Source organism: Mirounga leonina, unplaced genomic scaffold (assembly GCF_011800145.1).
Source record: "Mirounga leonina isolate KUSES-001 unplaced genomic scaffold, KU_Mleo_1.0 Mir_99, whole genome shotgun sequence".
Lineage (NCBI taxonomy): Eukaryota > Metazoa > Chordata > Mammalia > Carnivora > Phocidae > Mirounga > Mirounga leonina.
This window is the reverse complement of record NW_023270971.1, coordinates 1147089-1166921: the sequence shown is the minus strand read 5'-3', so window position 1 is coordinate 1166921 and position 19833 is coordinate 1147089. Positions and strand designations below refer to the sequence as shown.

Sequence of the window (19833 nt, the reverse complement as noted above, 5' to 3'; positions counted from 1 at the left end):
GATAGATAGATAGATAGATAGATAGATAGATAGATAGATAGATAGATGATAGAGAGAGTGATCTTTCCAGGAGAGGATCTGTGTAAGATAAGACATAACTCCTGTTTTTCTCAACAGAAGACCACAAGCCATTATTACCGCCGGCCAAATTATTACCCCTCTGTGAAGAATTAGACACAACAATCAAAGTAATCAACGGGCATGTCTAATGCACTGTAACATTTTCAATGCAAAGTTTGTTTTCTCTCTGCCCCCACGTTAGAGCCTGTAATTAACCCGTTATGTAGAACGATGCCAAACAAAAGGCTAATTGAGGCTCGTTTCCCGACTTGCGGCAGGTTTGGAGAGGGTGAAAGCAACTGAAGAGCCCGGGAGCCGCGGGGCTCACCCGGTCTCCAGCCGGGCCTCCACGCTGCCCCCTGTCAGGGGTCCGAAGGGGCACGCGCCACAAGACACACGATTAGGGTACGTTAGCTCTCGTATTTATTAAGAATTGTCAGATACTTAAAACGGCATGACACTCGAGCATACAAATGAATCCAGTTTCTGAAGAGTCAAAGTATCATCCTGGGGTGGAGAAAGGAAAGGCGACAGGGCGGAGCCCCAAATCCTAACTCTACACCCGCAAATGAAGAAGCACCAAGAAGCCTGATTTCGGGCAGGGCCCTTTATCTATCCCTGGGTTCTGGCTCTCACACAGGAACTACTGCTAAATGCGGGGGCGGGGGGACTGGGTTGGGGGGGGAGTGTTAGAACGCACCTCAGACCGCGGAGGGGGCCTGCAGAGCACGCGACCCGGCCCCCAACCCAGAAAAGGCTTTTTCCAAAGGAGCCTCCGCCGCGCTTCTCTGCCCTAGCCCGACATCCTTCCAAGGTTTGGGGAATTAGAGTTGGGGGAGAAAAAGGAAAGAAGAGGGGGTTGGAAACAAATTGGGGGTGGGGAAGAGAGACAAGAAAAGACACACGCTGACTGGTCTGGGAATTGCTGAGAAAACTCTCTCCCCTCTAGGCCTGCTCTTCCTGCGCAAATAAAGCAGCATTTCCCAATCGGCTGACAGCCGCCACTGGTAAATAATGGTCATACCTCACTGACTAGGCAGAAAGGCTCTCTTATTTAGCAAGAGCTTATACTTGAAATATAGGTCATTTCAACAATGCTAAGCAGGAGACTTTGGTATAAAGCACTTACTCCCAGAAAATAAAATAGTGACTCACAATCAAAACCCATTTTAAGCAGGACCCTCTTCCTATTTGGGGTGGGGTGGATCGGGCAAGAAAAGAGACAGGAGGAAGGAGAGGTAGGGAACAGAACGGGGTGGGGTGGGGGGGAAATAGCATCTCATTTTCAAAAAAAAAAACAGGAACATCATCACAGCTGAGAACCAAAGGCTTCCAACCAGTTTTGATTAGACTATTAAAATGCAAACTGGCAAATTCGACCTTAACTATTTGCAATAAAATATCATAGCTATTGTATGTCAGTTTACCCCATTCACATGCAGTCCTTAATTTCAGACATTTTAATGGCTTACTTGTAAACATATAAAAGAGGGACCCTGGATCATTGCATTTATTTATTTATCTATGCCAAACGTTTATTAGTGAAATAGTCCTGAAGATATAATTCTACATATGGCGCTTTGATTTCACATAATATTTAAGAAAAAAGACAAAACACATAGAATTAGACATATAATTCAAAGACCACGGTATAACCTTTATCTTTTTTTTTTACTTCAGCAAACAAAAAATAATGTCAAATGACATGAAAAGTGGCAAGTCTTTCGACAATAAATAATAAATTACTTTATAATTTTTGCAATGCAAGAGCAAACAAAAAAAAAGTTTCCTTTTTTTTTCCTCTTTATTTCCAGAGAGAGAAAACAGTCATTTTAACCAATAACTATACACATCTTTGGGGGAAAAGTTCGTGGACAGACACAAGTCAAACACAATCCCGAGACGCTTGTGGCAAAATAGAGGTAACCTTGTTGCAATGCTTTATAAGTTGGTTTTTAAATTTGAATTCAAAAACCTTTAAAGTCGCTTCAGACTTCTTGATAGAGGATGGATCTCAAAAAAAAAAAAAAAAGAAAGAAAGAAAGAAAGAAGAAGGGGGAGGGGCAAAAGTAAAAAAGAAACCAGCTACAGGACATGCTAAGAGACCCAGGATTTCAATTAACCCCTTGTTAAAGTCAACTAAAAACATCGCAAACCAACGCAGCTCCACCTTCCTGAAAGGACTCTTTCAGCCAAGGAGGCCAGTTTCTCTTCCTGCTCATTTGCTGGAGCTCCCATTTGGCAAGGCAATGACCAATATAGAAACAGCACCATTCAGAATAGGATGGACTAGAAAATCTCTATTTCTGCTTTTCTCTAGATGTGCAGTGAAATGAAAATGCTTTTTTTGAGATCCTTGAATATAAATCCTCTACGTTTTAAAAACGTCTTTTTTTTTTTTTTTTTTTTTTTCAGTACTCCTAAGGTCATTGGATAGCGTATGTTGGGTTTGGGTTTTGTTTGTTGTTTAATTCTAGTAAAATCCCATGATTGTCTTCACAGTGTTGCTACCATATCACCTTGTCATTAAAACAGACTTCGTGCATTCCATGGAGCATTCATTTCTCGATTCAGTTTTCATTGACTGGGTCGTTAAATACTTTTGTTTCGGAGTTCAACATTATACTTTCCCACTTTCTCCAACAGGGAAAAAAAAAAAATACATCTGAATGAATGTTCCTCATGCCTCAATAGGACTGGCTACCATGCTGTTAGGTGTATCTGGGAGCTGAGAGGACATCGACGCCACTTCACTGCCAGTGGAATTAGAGCCCGGTCCTCCTTCTGAAAAATTCACCTGCATGGAAGGTTGAGAAATGAATAAAGGAGGCTGCGATCGTATTCTTAAAAGGATTATAAACTTGTCATATGTGTATATGTACGTGCGAGTGTTTGCGTGCGTGGATGGATATGCAGATAAAGATATCTACATATATAACTGAATTTTAACAGGCTTAAAGAAAGCCCACAAAGAAAAGAACTTGAGAAGAAATCTTATTGCTTTCCCATCTTTCAAGAGATCTCTGTTTTAACTGAAATTGAATTCCCAACATTGTGTTGCATTAAATTATTTAAGAACAAATGTGTTTCCCACTGTAAAATGGCATCGCAACTCTACCATGCATGCTCGAAATAAAATTATCCTGCTGGCTACATGCTGCCCTGGGAGCAGGCGAGTTCTCAGTCTCTAGGCATCAAAGCCTCTCTTCTTGAGTTGGAAAATCCATAACACACGCTCAGATCGTGTGACAGGAGATTCAGAGGAGGCTCCACAGAACAATGATTAACTCCTCAGAGGGTTCACAGCGTGGGCTTTCTTCCTTGTTGTTGGTCCTACTGCCTTTTGGCCTTCCTCTGTCTCTTTCTCTCTCTCTCTTTAAATCAGGCTCTTCCTTCGGAGAAGAGACCCATATATTATAACGTCATCGCATTATAAATATCTGGCTCCTTCTTTTAAACCGAAAGTATTGTGTTGCTGTTGGAAACCTCCTTCTCCACTCTGCCCCCACATCCCCCTCCTGTCTTGGCTTCCCTCCCACTGCGCTCATCTAACACTAAAGTTTTAGAAGGTACAAACACTTGGCTGCCCTGAACCCTCCTCTTACTTGCCTTCTATGATCCAAGTTTGCTCAAATAACTCATAAGATTAACCTCACTTTAAAATAAGTTCTTTTTCCTAATTCCAGAGTCTACCTTCCTTTCTATTCTATTAAACTTTCCCATGGTGAGGTCAAGGGACTTCTCAAATTTGCCCAGCCTCTAGACTGGCCCACTTACAAATGTAAACCTAGGCCAAGTCCTTGTAACCACTGCCTCTGGCCTATTACCTAACTGTTGCCACAGAGAAAGAAAATGTTCCCCCGGTAAGTGTGAGGGTAAAAAGCTAACCTCAACTAAAGTTTTATTTTCAAAGAAAGGAACAAGTTTTTAGAATAGATCTTGTTTTATAGAACAAGATTCTATAGAACTGTTGACTAAGAAAAAAAGTGATGTGTATATATGCCATATCACAAAGTACATATGTTTAATAATCCTATTTATCTTGATCCTTAAACCTTTTGTAGGCATAAGGTGAGTTAACATATTAATGCTAAAACAGGTGTTCATGCGCTCTCTCTCTGACTGGTAGAACTCATGTTCCTTTGGCTAGACATGCCCCACGTATGTGACTGTGTATAACATCTGAACTCATACACTTCAAATGTTAAAGTAGTCCTGCATTGCAGATTAAGTTGGTCCCAGAAAGGGATATTAATAACAAAAGGTATCCATCATGTCTGTAAATAACTGAACTCTCTATTGATACATTTGAAAATTGTGCTTAGACAGGTGCCTGCTGCCCATTGATAATAACATTGATTATGTCTTACAACATCGGTTATTAATACAAACACCTTGATTTAGGTCTTTAAATATACTATTCTCTAGGAGCTGAGGAGGGAGTAAATTTACTAATTGCTGATCTAAAGTCCCTTCCAGCTCTAAAAGTCTAAGATGTTTGGTTTTGCAACCCTGTACACCTTCCCATCCATGTCTAGGTACTTAGATACCTTGGAGGTTATCCCTCAAAGCAGGCCCAGTTGATAGAAAATTCAACCTGTATGGTCAAATTAGGAACTCACAGAAAAGACTCACAAGAAGTTTGTTTTCCTTGAGCACTTGCCTCATCTACACCAAGGCTTCTTCATCTCTCCCCAACCCTGGAGCCAGGGAGGCAGGCTCTCCCCGAATCTTTCACTGTGTGACAGTTAAACCAGAATCTTCTTTTTGTTGGAGATTCAGCGTCCTCACTCTGAGAGCTGACACTTACCAGTTGCTGAAAAGCAGGCTGATCTATGTCACTCTGCAAGGCGAAGTCACTCAGTACTTTCCAAGGCGGCTGGTAACTCTGCACCTCCACTGGGTTTGCCTGTAAGCCACCATCGTGTCTCTCTGGACTGGCAGCCACCATGGGAGTTCCTGTCATCCCCTGGATATTCTGTGAATAGGGCCCCCCAACCCCAACATGTTAATGACCAAACTCCCTCCCTCCATTGTCTGCACAGGCTAAGCAAATATACCCTGGCATTATCTTATCTATATAGTGGCCATTATTGACTCAGTTAATCTGCTGCATGTATGGATATTAGCCAGAGTTCAGTTTTGTTTTATTTTATTCTGTTTTTCTGCTTCTGTGCGTGAGACTAGTAGGTCTGCTTGGACCTTATTAAACTAAATTCTATTCTGACTTTCTCCTTTCCCTTCACATTCACAGTTCATCCCAATTCCTCCCATCTGCCTTCACAGGCTATGGCATCACAGGGGTGGAAAGCTGCAGCCTCCAGACATGGTGGGTTTCCTGGGCAGTTTCAGTTACACTTTCTACAGGCACTTCTCTTCACAGCGCCAACCCCCACCCCCAAGCATTTGGGTCTGGCCGCTATCGTGTGCTATTACACACTCACCAACTTGAAAAGTGCCCCGGCTCAGGCTTGGCTGGCCTGCCAAGTTTAATGACAGCGGGGGTTTTATGGCATTTAAAAATAGGGCTGAAGCGGTAAAAAGAAAAAAAAAAAAAAAAAAGAACCTCTTTAGTTTAACTTAACGAGAAATCCTGTGGAGTGGGTGTTGCCATGGGCCTGGGATGACAGTGTATAGTAATATCTCCGGAGGCCTGGGCTTGACCTAGAGCAGACGGTGCCCTGTCTTCTCAGGTCACCTTGGTGGACCTCACCCGTCTGAAGGTGCTGAGGCAGGCCTTGCCCAGAGTCACAGGGCATACCCAGGGGGTCGACGGCCAGGGTGACCCACCCACCAACCCCTGAATTAGATAGGGAGGCAAGGAGGTGTCTCTTACTCTGGTGCCTGAGGAACTGACACCCTGAACCCTGGCAAAACGGGGCCAGGCCTTGATGCCCCCTGCCGGTGTAGTACAGGGGTGACCCTGTCCTTCCGGTGCCCGAGGGGGGCAAGGATGAAGGGCACAAGCCCACCCACGTGGGCTGGGGGTGGAGGTGCAGGGCTCGGCAGGCGGCCCTTGCCCGCATGGGTAGAGGAGGTGAGGGGCTGCCGGCTTTTGCCCTGGAGCAGGATGGAACACGCTTGCAGGCCAACCTGGGCAGCCCCTTGCACCTTGCGTGCTTGCTCTGCTCCCCCCTCAAGTCCCCTACCGGCCCCAGGGCCACTCACAGTTTTGTCATTGGGCTGCTGCTGCTGGAGCTGCTTCATCATGATGCTCCGCTTCTTGTCCTTGCACCGCTTGTTTTGAAACCAGACCCGGATCACGCGGGGGCTGAGGCCCGTCATCTCCACCAGTTGCTCCTTCATGAGGGCGTCTGGCCGGGGGTTGGCGGCATAGCAGGTCCGCAAGGTGTGGAGCTGCTTCTCGTTCAGCACTGTCCGAACGCGGGTGGTCTTCTCGGGCTGCTTGTGGACATGGGGCCGCAGGGCCGGCTGCCGGGCGGAGATGGGCTCGGCTGCGAGGCAAGGGGCGCCGTGAGCGCGGGCCAGGCAGCTCGCCCTCCCTCCCGTACTGCTCCCAGACAATGGCCAGTGCTTTGCAGCCTCAACAGACAAAGCAGGGGCAGCAGAGATGGGGACCAGGGAAGCAAAAGGGAGAATAATATCTGGTTCTCTAATCTGAGAGGTCAAAGCTGAGTAATTCAGGCCCAGAACACAGCCTCCACCCTTGCTCTTGTCAACACAGCCTTAGCAAAGGGGCCCAGGTCTCAGGGGCAGCATCATCCAGCATTGTTTCTCCTCCTTCCCCGCCTGTCCTCATACCCGGACTGGGCCCAGGTTACACGAGTACCCACTACCTCCAGGCTCTTGGACAAAGGCCACAGATGGTACAAGGGGAAATGCAGAACACCCCAATGTCAGCCAGAGACACTGTACCAGCTGGGAGGTCTCTAATGCAAAGGTCAAAGAGAATTCTGTCAGAAAGCCTTGAACATCAGTCCAGAGAGGGCAAGCATGTCAAAGGGCTAAAGAAATTCAGTATTCTGGCCATAACTCCAGTCCTTGATCTTTCTTATTATGAAATCTACCTGGCTGTTCCTGAGATGGGCTGACTGCATGCAAAAGAAAACCGAAACTGTTGAGCTGCCCAGGCTCTAGATAAATGACAGCTGGGAAGTGTTCTGTCTCCTGACGTCCTCCCAATATTTCCACCTCTTCTGTGTTTCCCCACAAGCAGAGCGCAGGTTGCACAGAACAGAAATTGCCACTCTGGCTTTGCCTCTGTGCAAGCTAGTCACACATCCCCCAGAATAGAAGTCTTACAGCCTCTGAGAAAGCAGAGTGGACAGATCTGTGTTTCCTCACCTTCAGTGTTTAGTAAGAATTGATACTTTAAAAATGCACCAGGTAGATCTATTCCTGAGGGGAAGTAAGGTTTGGAAACATTGTCTGCCTTCTAAGGGAAGGCCTCCTCGTGGCCAACCTTGCCCCGTTTCTATTCTCCTTCTTGGGGAAAGGGCTCTCGAAATGTATGGTACAAATCCTTCACCTTCCAGGACCCCTAGGGTCAGGTCAAAACCTATTGGGTCAATTTAGTGTTACAGCGACAGGCCTGAAGATGAAATTCTCACCAAATCACATAGAATGAATGGTTTAAAGAGGCAGACTCCCTTTAAATGGCAATTATTGCAGATTAGCTTGTTGACAGTTTTAAATTACAGCTCTGTGCAATGGCCTGCAGTTATTAAGACTGTATCTTTTCACATCCATTCTCTCACAAAAGGATAAAAATAAATTCTAAAAATGTTTTAGTGTGGGGCAGTTGTAAGGAAAAAGGATTTGAAAGGCTAAATGACTTAGGGCCACCTAAGCTTCCTTCATTGGGTTAAAGGAGGAAGCTCTGGGGGCTAGGAGCTCCACCCCTTTAATTAGGCAGCGGCAGGAAGAATACCTGGCAGGGAGCTGAAGCCCATTTTCAGTAAGCCCGGGTTTGGAGGCCAAGGTGAACTGGAAGTACTGTCTGGATGTGTATATACATGTATGCACAAGTAGTGTACATTCATGTGTACCCATATTTAGACACGCAGATGTGTAGATGTGCTGGGGGCGGGGGGAGTCTGTGGACACCGTGAGTGCACTGCATCTTGCGCAAAAGAGCGAAGTACAGTGCAAACTGCTCCTAGAAAATCTCCTTTAACAGCCAGCCGAGGCCTCAGCAACTGCCCTGTGGCTACCAAGGTGGCCGCGGTGGCCCACGCAATGGCTGGGGCGGTGCTGGCCTAGCCCAGCGCCAGCCTCCCCCAGCCATCCTCCCTCCCGGCAAGGAGTACCTGCCATTTGCAGCGGCCGCGCCGGGTGCAGAGGGCTGAGTGGGTCACCGGCGCCCAGGCTGGCCCTCTCCACCACGTCGTGGTCCGCACGGCAGAAGAGCCCGTCCTCCCGAAGCGCGAACTCGTCCCCAGGGATGAGCTGACGGCTGCAGGCCACGCAGCGGAAACACTCGATGTGGTACACCTTGGAGCGGGCGCGCATCACGAAGTCGTTCTTGCTGAAGCCGATGCTGCACTTGGCGCATTTGATCCCGTACAACCTGCGCGCCGCCGGGCAGGGACAGGGAGAGAAACACAGAAAGAGGGGATCACTTCAAGCCGGCACTCCCTGGCCCAAGATCGTCGAGGACCCCGGCCACACTGCCCTGGGACGCTGAAATCAGCATTAGCCGACCAGCTGGGAATGGGAGGAAAGAAATCATTAAGTTTCTCTCACTTCTCCTCCCTTTCTTTTACCCCCCTTTTCTTTTCCTATGAACCTCTGTGTCTCCAACCATAGCTCTTAGTTCAGAACACCCCCAAAGTAAAAATGTTTGACATGTTGGAAACCTGGACCTCTGTTCTAGCCCAGCCCCAGGGTAACCCTTGCAGCTTTTGGCAGAAAGGAGTCAGGGGGGACTCTGGTAGCCACTGGCCCCACACTTTTGCCTTCCTATCCCCCAATTTCTGCTGCTAGAAATGTCTTTAAAACTGCTACAAGAAGTCCTTCCAAGAGAAAAAGAGGTTAGGGGAGGAGACTGTCACCCCACTCATTGGTAAATATACACAGATGCACAAGCAGAGTAACAAAATGAAACCTCTGAGGGTTTCCAGATTCCCTTCTGCACAATAAGCATGTTGCAGTTTTTCCCCAACTAAAGATTTCTCGTCCGGTAACGATGTTAACAAAGTTTCCTCTCCGTTCTTCCTTTTATTATTATCTTTAAAATCTGCTCCTGCTCTCTCAATCTTTTTCAAGCTGCTGAAGCATCTACTTCTATTTCAGTTTGCTTGAGAACCAGGACCAGCCAGAAAAATGAAAAAACCCACTTCTAAGGTCTTCCTCACGCCTGACCTTTCCTTACCAAGGGACAATCCTTGTAGGTTCCACCTAGGCGGCACTGCCCTGGCCCCCTCTCCATGTATCAGTAATAACAGAAGTGGGGGCATTCCTACAAACAGAGAATGGAGGTGGGGGGAAGATCCACACATAATGGGAGGAGGGCACCTCACTCCCCCAAGGGGAGAAGGGCATTCAGACCTAAATAGTCTCTCTGTTCTGCTTTTACAACTACAGGAGTTCAAAGGGACACACACACACACACACACAATTGAGAGAGAGTAAAGGGGAAAAGGCAAAGGCAATTGGCTCCTTCTATAAATGTGTACGTGAAATTGGCTACATGAAGGTCTGTATGCAGTTGAGGAAAACACTATCTCCATTGGAGGAAAGATAGTCCTAGAGGTGCAAAGTGAGCTCTCCCTCTCCAGAATCTTAAGTTCACACACTAATCAAGTAAACAATGAAAACGGCTCATTTGTCAGAGGTTAGAAGGTAGATTCAAAAGTTTTTCTTCCCTCCGCCTACTCTATGTGAGATCTTCCATTTCATAGGATGAGGACTTTACCTTGCCTGTGACCAAACAATTTGGAAAATCCCTCCCCCTTCCTCCCGTTCCCCACTTCCCCTATTTCCTCCCACTCTCCTTCCCTCCCCACCCCCCATCCCACAAAGTATTAATAAACCCTTAGACACACTGTTCAGTTTTACTTATCAAGATTATACTCTCTATTTCATGATTTTACAATAAGAAAAAGTGCTGGACACAAAGTGAACAGGTAAAAATTGTGACCACATATTTAATTCGTAACTAAACTTTAATGTAAGTTCTCAGCTCCAGAAATCCTATAAACTTACAAAAGCTAATTACTTGTTAATAGCCACTGGAGAAATTTTAAAAATATACAATATTTTTATATTATTTAACATAATGGTGAAGGTGTTATCTCTTCTGTTTGTTATTAAAACAATAAAATTTTCTTTAGGAATTCTACTGACATCCTAAAGCAGAAAATGAAATTTCAAACACATATATACACAGGTAGAGAAAATTTGAGATTTGTGAAGCATGAAGTTGAGACACAAAATAACTGGAAAAAAAAAAAAAAAAAAAAACCCTCAGAAAGTCCCCTATGTGGTTTTAGTCTTGTCAGTATGGGCAATTCGCTCATTTTATCAGTTACCAGATTTTAATGTGAGAAAGGAAGCTGTTCAATTATCTAAATATACCAATTGTTCGTAGACAGATGATGGGCAATTTGATCTGCTCTGTCTAATTCATCAGCTCAGATAAGATAAGAAAGAAAAGATAGTCAGATGTCACCAAAGGGTTAATATTTAAAAAGATTAAATTTCCGGTCTTTTTTGCAGGGAATATTTGGATTGGTTTTGAAATTTTCCAAGAAAGGACTCTTACCCTAAAAATAAATGGGGCAATATTTCTACTTGCACTTTCAAGGTGCATTTCTAAACATCCTTAGGTCAAACTTTTATTTTGCCTAATTGCACTGACATCTCCACAAAATTTGTTACTCATGAGACATGAACTATAAAAATAAATAAATGAATAGGGAAAAACACTGCACAATACAATAAAAACCAACCTTTTAAAAAGAAAGTTAAAGCCCAAATGATCCACCTTTAAATTTCTGCTTGTTTTGGAAGGGGGAGGGTGAAAGAAGAAAATAATTTGAGCATCACAAATTCCAAGAGCAATTAAACAAGCTTCAACACCACACAATTTATGAAAACCACTATTGAGTTTGTGCAGGGATTTCCCCCTAAAAAGTGAGGTAAACAGAATAGTTTAATTTACATAACATACTTAAAGAATAACTTTTGCACACTGGACTCCACTAAGGCATACTTCGCAAAAAGACAAAGCCACATCAAGTAATAAAAAAAGGAGTAGAGAGAGACGGGGAAATCTCACAAAATTAAAGAAGCAATATAAATGGCGTACCTGATATAATCTCTTTTACAGTAGGTTTTCCCATCTCTAACAAAGCACGTACAGCTCTCATCCAAATACTGATTACACTCCGCACATTTCAAACATGCCGCATGCCATTCCAAATCCGGAGAAACCCTCAGAATATACTGATCGTGAATTTGATTGCCGCAACCAACACATAGGGAAATCAGACGTTTTTCTGAAATGAAAATAAATACATGATTGACTAACCGTTTACTTCCTACAGAGATAAACACACTTTTAGTGTCGTTCTCTTATAGGGCGTACTCTAGGAGTTTTGTTGGGTTTTTTTTTCCCCTTCTTTTCTTTTCTTTTCTTTTTTTTTTTTTTTAAGAGTATTGCACTTTGGGATGGTAATTGAAGTGTGCCATCAAAACCTTGACTCATTTTAAAAAGGAGGTGGAATATATGTAAAATGCAGATTTGAACAGTCTACATTTTTAAGCCTAGCACGCAATCAAACCCGTTCATTTTGTATTTCTTTTTCCTCCCTCCTCCCTCTTTGCCGTAATCATTGGGAAAGATCATGGATAAGTCAAGTCAAAGAAAAGGTTTTGACTAGAAGCGTTAAGTGAACGCTTATATTTTCCATGAAGCACGCTCTTAAATAGCACATAGGACTGGATATTGTTAGTAAGAGCAGACATCAATACAGTTGTCACTCGTTCTCTTTTGCAAGTCTAATGCTAATTCACATCTCCGGGTATTGTATGTGCAGGCAGACCTTTGCAACGGAATAACCTCGGAGAGCTCAAGATTCCCGAGGCGGAAACCACCGCTTTAGCACCAGAAGGCTAGGGTTTTGGAGGGCACACAGGCGAATTCAAACACAAGGTACGATCAGTTTCCCGAAGATCAGAACCGACAGCAAGCATGCAGGCGTGGCGGCAACAAGAAAAAGCCACCTCTTCTCTCTCTCCAGGCAATGACTCCAACTGTGAAGAGCCCTTGGCACCCGTGCCTGAGAGAGACCCCCGCACAAGTACAGCACACCGAGCCCCACAAGGTAAAATAGCCTCTTACTTTTTGGTGGATCTCCCATGTCTCCCATATCTGTAAGAGGGAGTAATGTCCACAGTGAAATGGTGGTTGTACAGTTGGTGAACAGCCCACAGAGAGGATGCTGGAGCTGTGGCTAAGTGGGAAATAGTGGCCCCTGGGGTTGCCAAGGCTGAGAGAACCGCTGCCCGGCTGCGCCGCGCCCTCGCGGATCTGGGAGTCCAATGTAAGCCGGCGGAGTTGGCGGAGCAGAGGCGCTGCGGCGGCGGCGGACTCGGCGCGGCTCCGGCACCTCTCTTCCTTATCTCTTACTCAAACTTCTCGGCTCCAACTCAGCTCCATCGCCATTGGTCTGACGCAGCGCGCGGGGACGTCAGGCGAGCGCCGCGCCCATTGGCTGTGGGGCGCGCGGCGCAGCTGTTCTGATTATCATATTTCAGCCTCGCCGCCGCCGTGCGCCACTGACCGCTCGGCGAGCCCGCGGGAGAGGATTAGGGCTCCCGAGGCAACTTGCCCTGAGCTCAGGCCGCTCTCTCCCGAAGCTCGGGCTGCCCAGCTGCTCTGGCTTTTGGCCTCCCTCTCCTTCTCCTCCTCCTGCCCCCCTCCCGTGCTCCTTCCCGGCGGTGCCGTCAGCGCCCTCGCCTCCTGTCGCGCTGCTCCTCCGCCCTGCGCTCCTGGGGTCCCCGCAGTCCGGCTGGCCGTGTTGCGCGCGGGGCACTTTTCTGCCGCCGGTGGCGAGTGGCTGGTGGGTAGGTCTTCCTGATGACGAGGTCCTTCCAGGCCTCTAGGAGAAGGGGCGACTTGGAACAGGCCGTTTGGCTCGGTTTGGTCTCGCGCTTTAGCGCTCGGCTCCGGGCCTGGCCCGGCTTGGCTGCCCGGGAGGGTGAGTTCCCGAACTGGCTGCGCCTGGCGCGCCGGGAGCTGCCTGGGGGAAGAAGAACCGGGAATGGGATGAATAAACCCACAGGAATTGTTCTCTACTGCTACCCCACTACCCCGTCACCACCGACCTCAGATCTCCAAAAAGCTGGGGTGGGAGGAAAAGAGTGCTTCTTGCCTTTAGCGGAGAATCAGGTTGGGAGCACACAGGTAAAACTAAGTTGACTCCGCGGACTGCTCTCTCTTCTAACAGCCCTTGAGGTCTGCTTTTGCAGTTTAGCCCTAGAATTTAGAAGCGCACTAACCCAAAGCCACAGACTGAAATGATCTTCCAGTAGCGGAAAGTTTGTAAAGCGATTAATATATATCCTGTCCAGTTCCTCTGTCTGCTGGTGTCCTGCCCTTTGTTTTTAAGCAAACGTGTGCAATTTGCTCGTGGTGTTTTCGGCAATTATAAGGACAGTTCTCCATGTCTGTAGTCTAGAGATTTTAAAAAATGTGTTAGTTTAAGAGCGTGAGGAGGGAGGGATCAAATCTTGAAAGGCAGTGAAATACCTGTTTCACTTCACCGGGTTTGTTTATCTGACAATTTTCTCTCGGGAAACAACCTGGAGCAAGACGAACGTTGGCTCCAACTCGCGGGTAACCTTTTTCAATAATTTCCGACATGTTCCCGTCACCTTTTACAGTCTCCCAAAAACAAAGTCACGGGAAAGTCCACGAAGAACACCCACACGTCTCCCTAAGCTTCTAAATAGCTAATCCTTATCTAAAGTGACTGCCAGTTTTCTCTTCAAAGGTCCACAAACCCAAGCAGTAGAAGGCTTAATTTCGGTGTCTTGCTGCCGAGAGAAAACCCAGTTGTGTTAGGAAACTCCTTTCTTTGTACTTTTCGCCAGATCCAACCCTTGATAAGAGCTGTGAGCTCTCAGCTGGCCTCAGTATCTCAGTTTGCATGGATATGCTTTTCCAGAGTGCAAAAAACCGTAAGATGTTTGAGTTTCCTCCTGACCTAGTTGGGCTTTACCAAGAACACGTATCTGTTTCGTTTTGTTTTCTCTCAAGGAAGAGTTTTAACTGGATCTCATGCCTTCTATTTTTATTATAAGTATATCTGTGTGTGTGTGTGTGTGTGAAATTGAAAGTTGGAATAGACATAAGTTGATAAATTTATCCAATTTTTTGTTTAAAAATCTGTTTTGTTTAAAGTTTCTAGCCTCCCGTATTATATGCATGGAGCCTTTTGTCAGGCTGCTTTTGCAAAGCTGCTGCTGGTAATCAAAACACGAAGCCAGGTCTTCCCGGTATAAGGGCATGTTTCCCTTACAGATAACCAAGTTGACTCTAGTTTAAAAAAAAAAGAAAAAAAGATACCACTATAATGCCAGAAAGTAAGTGGAGGATTTTAACCAATCAAATTGCATTATGCCACCTTTATAACATGGAATTAAACAACAGAAGCTGCAGAAGCCTGATGACATATTTGAGATCCACAAAGCGCCCTCACTATCCATTCTCCTTCAAACCAGTCACATACACAGCGTGGTATTTTAACTTCCTATACTGATAACCTATTCCAAAGAATTATTGCTGATGATGGTAGCAATTCCAAATACAAAAGCTGGCATGTGGCTTGGAGGAAAACGTTCACTCATGGGCAGTTTCATCATAATGGTGAAGACACTTTTTTTTTTTCCTTTTTTTCAGCCCACGCTGTTATTGTAATCAAGTATTTATTTTCTTAGTAAGTTCCTAAGCTGATAGCGGTAAAGATTATGCGGAAGATACTCCTTGTTAAAAGGAGAAAGTTGAAGGAACCCAATAGTATGTTGTTCCATGATGGATGTGTTCTTGAGTTCTGTGTCTACTGCTAATACATTTTGCATCAGAATCAAAGTTAGGGGAGCAGCCATTATTTTTTTCACTTCACCTGAAAGTTTAAATGTGACCACAGATTATTCTCCTCTTTCCTTAGCTGATTGCTACATGTGCATTTAATGCATCAAATATATCGGTTAAAAAATTGTGTAATGTTTTTATAGAATACAACAAACTGTGATTAGCAATATTTCCCCCAGTACTTGATCACAGGAGCGACCTCTTGTGTTCAAAGGGGAGATTAGACCCTTTCCCCTCTCCTGACAAAAATGGACTTATTTTGACCTTTGCATGTTCTGTTAGGTCAAAAATGCATCTTTCAGAACAGCAGTTGTGTGAATCCCCTTCTGTGAATCTCCTCTATTGATGAGAGAAGAAGAATATCGGTAGTTACTAAGTATAGTCCCCATTACCTCCAGGCCACCCCAATATACTTCACAGTGTCTTTGAATATAAAAGGTATGCTGAGATTAAGTAAGTTCCTCTTGAGTCTGTGGCGTCTGCCAACGTACACTTGTACACACCTTCCAAATGCAGCTATTACACTTAAAACTCCTGGTGGTCTCTTAAGCCTATGTGTTTGTGTGCTGTTACTTTCTTTCTCTGCTTTAAAATTTAAACCTTCCACATCAAACTTAATGCAGATAGCCCTGAATGAATATGTTCTCAGGCTACTTTTCAGAAATCTAAATAGGTTTTAATTGCAATTGAAAAGTGACATTACACATTTAGAATGTATTTATTCCCCAACAAGTTCTGGCAGATATAAGTGAATTTTAGCTCAGTTCTTTGGAAAATTATGTACAGTAAAGGAAAAAGCTTTCTCCTTCCCCACTAACCAAGATTGGGAAGGAAAGGGCGTTTTGATCAGCTTTCTCTGAACTATGAATTTGTTTGGGAACTTATTCCCAGGGAGGTGAAGCTCTCTTTAGCCCACATCAGAATCAGGTTTGAAGGAGTGGAATAACAATTGTTCTTCCAGTTTCCATGAAAAAAAAATTATATATATATATATATGTATATATATATACACACATATATATATGATGGAAGGATTTATTTTTTCTGATATTCAAAAAACATGTAATTTGGAGGTCAAAATGAACATATTCACCTCAGAAAATAGGTATAGAATATATGAATATGTACTCCATTCCCCTTCTCATTTTTACTTTTTCTGTGTAGTCTTAATCATGTAGAAAAGGCTACATAACCATCAGTATCTTAAATCACATCCAAGGGTCAGATAAAATTATGTGCATTTAAAGAGAGTAATGATTAACCATTTCTATTCCTCCCAGAATGAGGGTATAGGTTTTTAGACCCAATTTGCCCCTCTTCCAGTTGTTTTAGGTGGTGGCTTACTGAGGATGAATCAAGAGAATCTACACTCTAATTTCAAAGGAGAAGGGAAGAGATCTTTCTGTACCACTGGGTTTGAAATTATTGTCTCTCTTTCCTTTAATTGTCCATTAAAAAAATACCAAGCAATGATAATAATAAAGGCAGTTGTTAACAACAACAACAAACCTTCAGTTGTGATTCTAGTTTTATTGACGGGGACTCCTGCTGTGAATGTGGTTTTGTTGAGTGTCAATTGCTTTATTAACCAGTTAGAACAATCTGGGTGAATTAGCAAGAATCTTTTTCTGCAGGCTGAACTTGTTAGCCTGCGTTTCTGGGTTCAGGTAGCTGTTTCTGTCACCAATGTTTCCGATATTCTTTACTGGCAGAGGCAGCCCAGGGAGGCAGCGTTCATGTGCGGTCTGCTGCTCCGTTACCAGCCGAGATAGAATTCCACGCTCCCGGCAGCGGGGAAGCCACAAACCTCAGATCATTCTTGAGAATGCGAGGTTCGCTGTTGATTGCAGGAAGGAGTGCGACCAATAGAAGACAGAAATTTGCACCCTTCATTTAAAATTGTGCCTCTGGAAGTATTATGATCACACAAAAGCGGCTGGTAGTGTCAGGTGAAATCTTTTTCTTCCCTTTTTTTTGGGGGGGGGGTGTTTATTGTTTTTGGAACTGTAAATAACTAGGAACAGGTAATTTTTAACTGGGCCATTGTTCTGCGTGGAACCCAGGTTGGAGCCAATGAGTGTTGTATGCTGACTGCGAGGTTCTGGCCCAAGGACGCACTGAAACCTACATCTCGCAAAGCTTTCATTAAATGTATCGGATTCTCGCGGGGGTAGCTGGGAGTCTGGAGAGGAGAAAAAGCTTTATCTTCCAAGTCCCGGACGATTCGGCTGAAAGCTAACATATCTGCACTGCAGCTAGCAAAACACCCACGGGCCCACCGGAGCTCTCAGGAAACCGGGAGCAAGTTAACTCGGTCTAGTTGATCAAATGACATTCTTTCTGAAAGAAATGACACCCTTTCCCCCACCACAATTTTGTCCCACGGACATCTCTGAGTTTAGCGCCAAAGGATTGATTTCCACCGCCCGCTGGAGGTTTACTGGGAATGAGTGGAGGAGGGGAGGCGAAGGTACCTTGGAGGAGGTCAAGAGGAGGAGGAGGAGGAGAAGGAGGAGCAGCAGAAAATTACCAGCCAAGCGGGGGAGGGAATTGGAAGCCCGGAAATCTATTAGGATGCCTCAAATAACCTTCCCTTACCCTCAGAATTCAGCGCTCAAAAATCAGCCTCATAGCAAGGTGTCCTGGGCTGGAGTTCTCGGGTGGGTTGCGGAGGTGATGTCAAGAGTTAAGCTACTTTCTATGACTTAAACTGGTGGTTAAACTGTGTCAGGGCTGTTTAGTGTAGCTGAGAGATGTGTGGGTAGGGGCTGTTTTTAACGGGAAGGGGCAACCATTGGTAGCATCTACAAGTAGATTCTGAGAGTGGAAGGGAAGGTGGATTCGGGGCTGGAGAAAAATCTTCAAATCTTGGTAAGTGGCTGATCATGATCAGTTCGAGAGAGAAGATTTTAGCGAAAATTTTGAAGATGGCCGTCTGCTTCGACTCCGCGGACGTGAATGAGAGGATGGAGCTCTGGGCTTGTATGCGCCTCCGGATCCAGTCTGTTAAAACTCATCAATTCTTTGAGACTTCAGGTTGAGAGACGGATTTGCCCTGCTACTCTACCTGCTAAATACCAAGAAAAGGGGCTCTGGAGACGACCCCTTCCAGAAAGAATGTCATTTGATCAACTCAACTGAGTTAATAACTTGCTCCGGAAAGGGTCAAGAACGCCTACCCTTCCCACCCGCGCAGTTGCGCGGCGCCAAGGTCAACTTCCCTACCCCAAGTAGCCTCTCAGCGAGGACCCAGGAACTCCTGTCCTGTGGTTCTTTTCGGGCTCAGAGTCCTGCGATCAAGTTTCTGGTATTTCCAAGAACCTACACCCTTCTGTGTTCAAGCACATATGTTCAAGAAATTTAGCCTAGCTCGGGTCCCGGGAAAAGAGAAGCGTGAAACAAAGAGACGCAACCCCCGCCCCCTCCGGATCCCCTGGGTTTCCTCCCTCCAGGATTTCCAATTTACCAACCTTCTAGCTGGACCCTCACCCCCACCCCCCAGTGTTCTGCGCTCAAGGGCATTTTTCGATTCCGTCTTCCCTTTGGCAAAGGAGGAAAAATCGAACTGAATCTACACCCCTTGCCCTCCTGCTAGACTTAAGGAGAAAATCAACGTCATGCAGACCTCTCTCCTTCTAGGTTGGAGAGCGCAGCCCCTGGGGAGGCCACTCAGTTCCTTAATTTGAATTTCCTTGCCACCCACGTTTGGGACCAGAGCCCGGGTTGGCCTCCGATGCGCTTTGGTGGGCCCAGGTGGGGACGTGAAAGCAAAGGTGAATGAATCCTGTCGCCCGCGGCTCCGATCACTAAAAGAGGAGAGGGTCCCTGCGTGCCACCTGGGGGCTGTCTGCTGGGGGACCTTCCAACCTCCTAAAGGCGAAGAGTGGAGAAAGAAAGCTCAGCCTCCGGCTGTGGCCTCAGAGATGCAACCCTCTGGGAAGGTTCAACTTTCAGTCTTAGGTTGCTCCCTTCCTTCTCCGCTCGTGCTTCAATACCCCGGGTTTCCCCAAAATGCATACACTTGTGGAAATGAAAGAATCAAGGTACCATTTTAATTGCTTCAAACTCTGTCAAATCACCTCAATATGCCATCTCCAGAGGCTCAACTTTCTCTGAGTGCCTACATTCCAGAAAATTGTAAGGACAAACATTCCCTCTTCATTCGCCTTGTTGGCGGCGTCGGGAAATGACATTATAGTTATTAGTACACAGTATTAAAAAAATAGTTTAATTCTTAATATCATCCTCAAAATATAGACACCCCAACGTATTAGTTGTCATTTTTTTCAAGTTTATTCTATTCACTTTGTGTTGCAAACGTTGAATTGGAAAACAAGAGAGAAACCCCGCAGCGTAGATTCACTTCGGTGCTCTACTGTCAGGCGGGGGAGCCGCCTGGGCTGATTAGCAGAGAGAGGGCTCCTTTGTTGATTTAAGAGTTCACCAGCCAAGACGTTACAATTACCTTGATATCTTTTCTCAGTTGTCTATTGTTGACTCATGTCTGCAGTGCCTCCACTGTACAAAATTTGATCCAAAAGAAGAAAAACAAAAAAATTTAAGTGAAAATATAATAATGGTAATAGAGGTCTATTTTAACTGGCTTTGTTTATGGATTGTATATATTCCACACCCATCTATATGAAAGATATCAAAAGTGTATAGCACATTTTATATATAATTTATATATTATAATTATATGCTAATGTAAC

At 45.1% G+C, this 19833-nt stretch overlaps 1 protein-coding gene across 1 annotated transcript; it reads right to left on the bottom strand.

Moving 5' to 3' along the window:
- Positions 1–2740: 2740 nt before the first annotated feature.
- LOC118006763 (insulin gene enhancer protein ISL-1) lies at positions 2741–12536 on the bottom strand. The gene is made up of 6 exons (XM_034999536.1): positions 12368–12536; positions 11333–11522; positions 8331–8590; positions 6229–6515; positions 4871–5038; positions 2741–2857 (listed from the first exon to the last, which is right to left on the bottom strand). The coding sequence occupies exons 1-6, from the start codon at positions 12393–12395 to the stop codon at positions 2741–2743; spliced, it is 1050 nt and encodes a 349-aa protein (XP_034855427.1). The 5' UTR covers positions 12396–12536.
- Positions 12537–19833: the final 7297 nt, after the last annotated feature.

What these genes read in the sequence shown, in the direction of transcription:
- LOC118006763 (XM_034999536.1), bottom strand. Translation starts at nt 12,395, where the DNA reads ATGGGAGACATGGGAGATCCACCAAAAA. An exon ending in CATGGGAGATCCACCAAAAA is followed by an intron (nt 11,523 to 12,367) that starts GTAAGAGGCTAT and finishes TTTTCATTTCAG; the next exon opens with AAAAACGTCTGATTTCCCTA. An exon ending in GCGGCCGCTGCAAATGGCAG is followed by an intron (nt 6,516 to 8,330) that starts GTACTCCTTGCC and finishes CTTGCCTCGCAG; the next exon opens with CCGAGCCCATCTCCGCCCGG.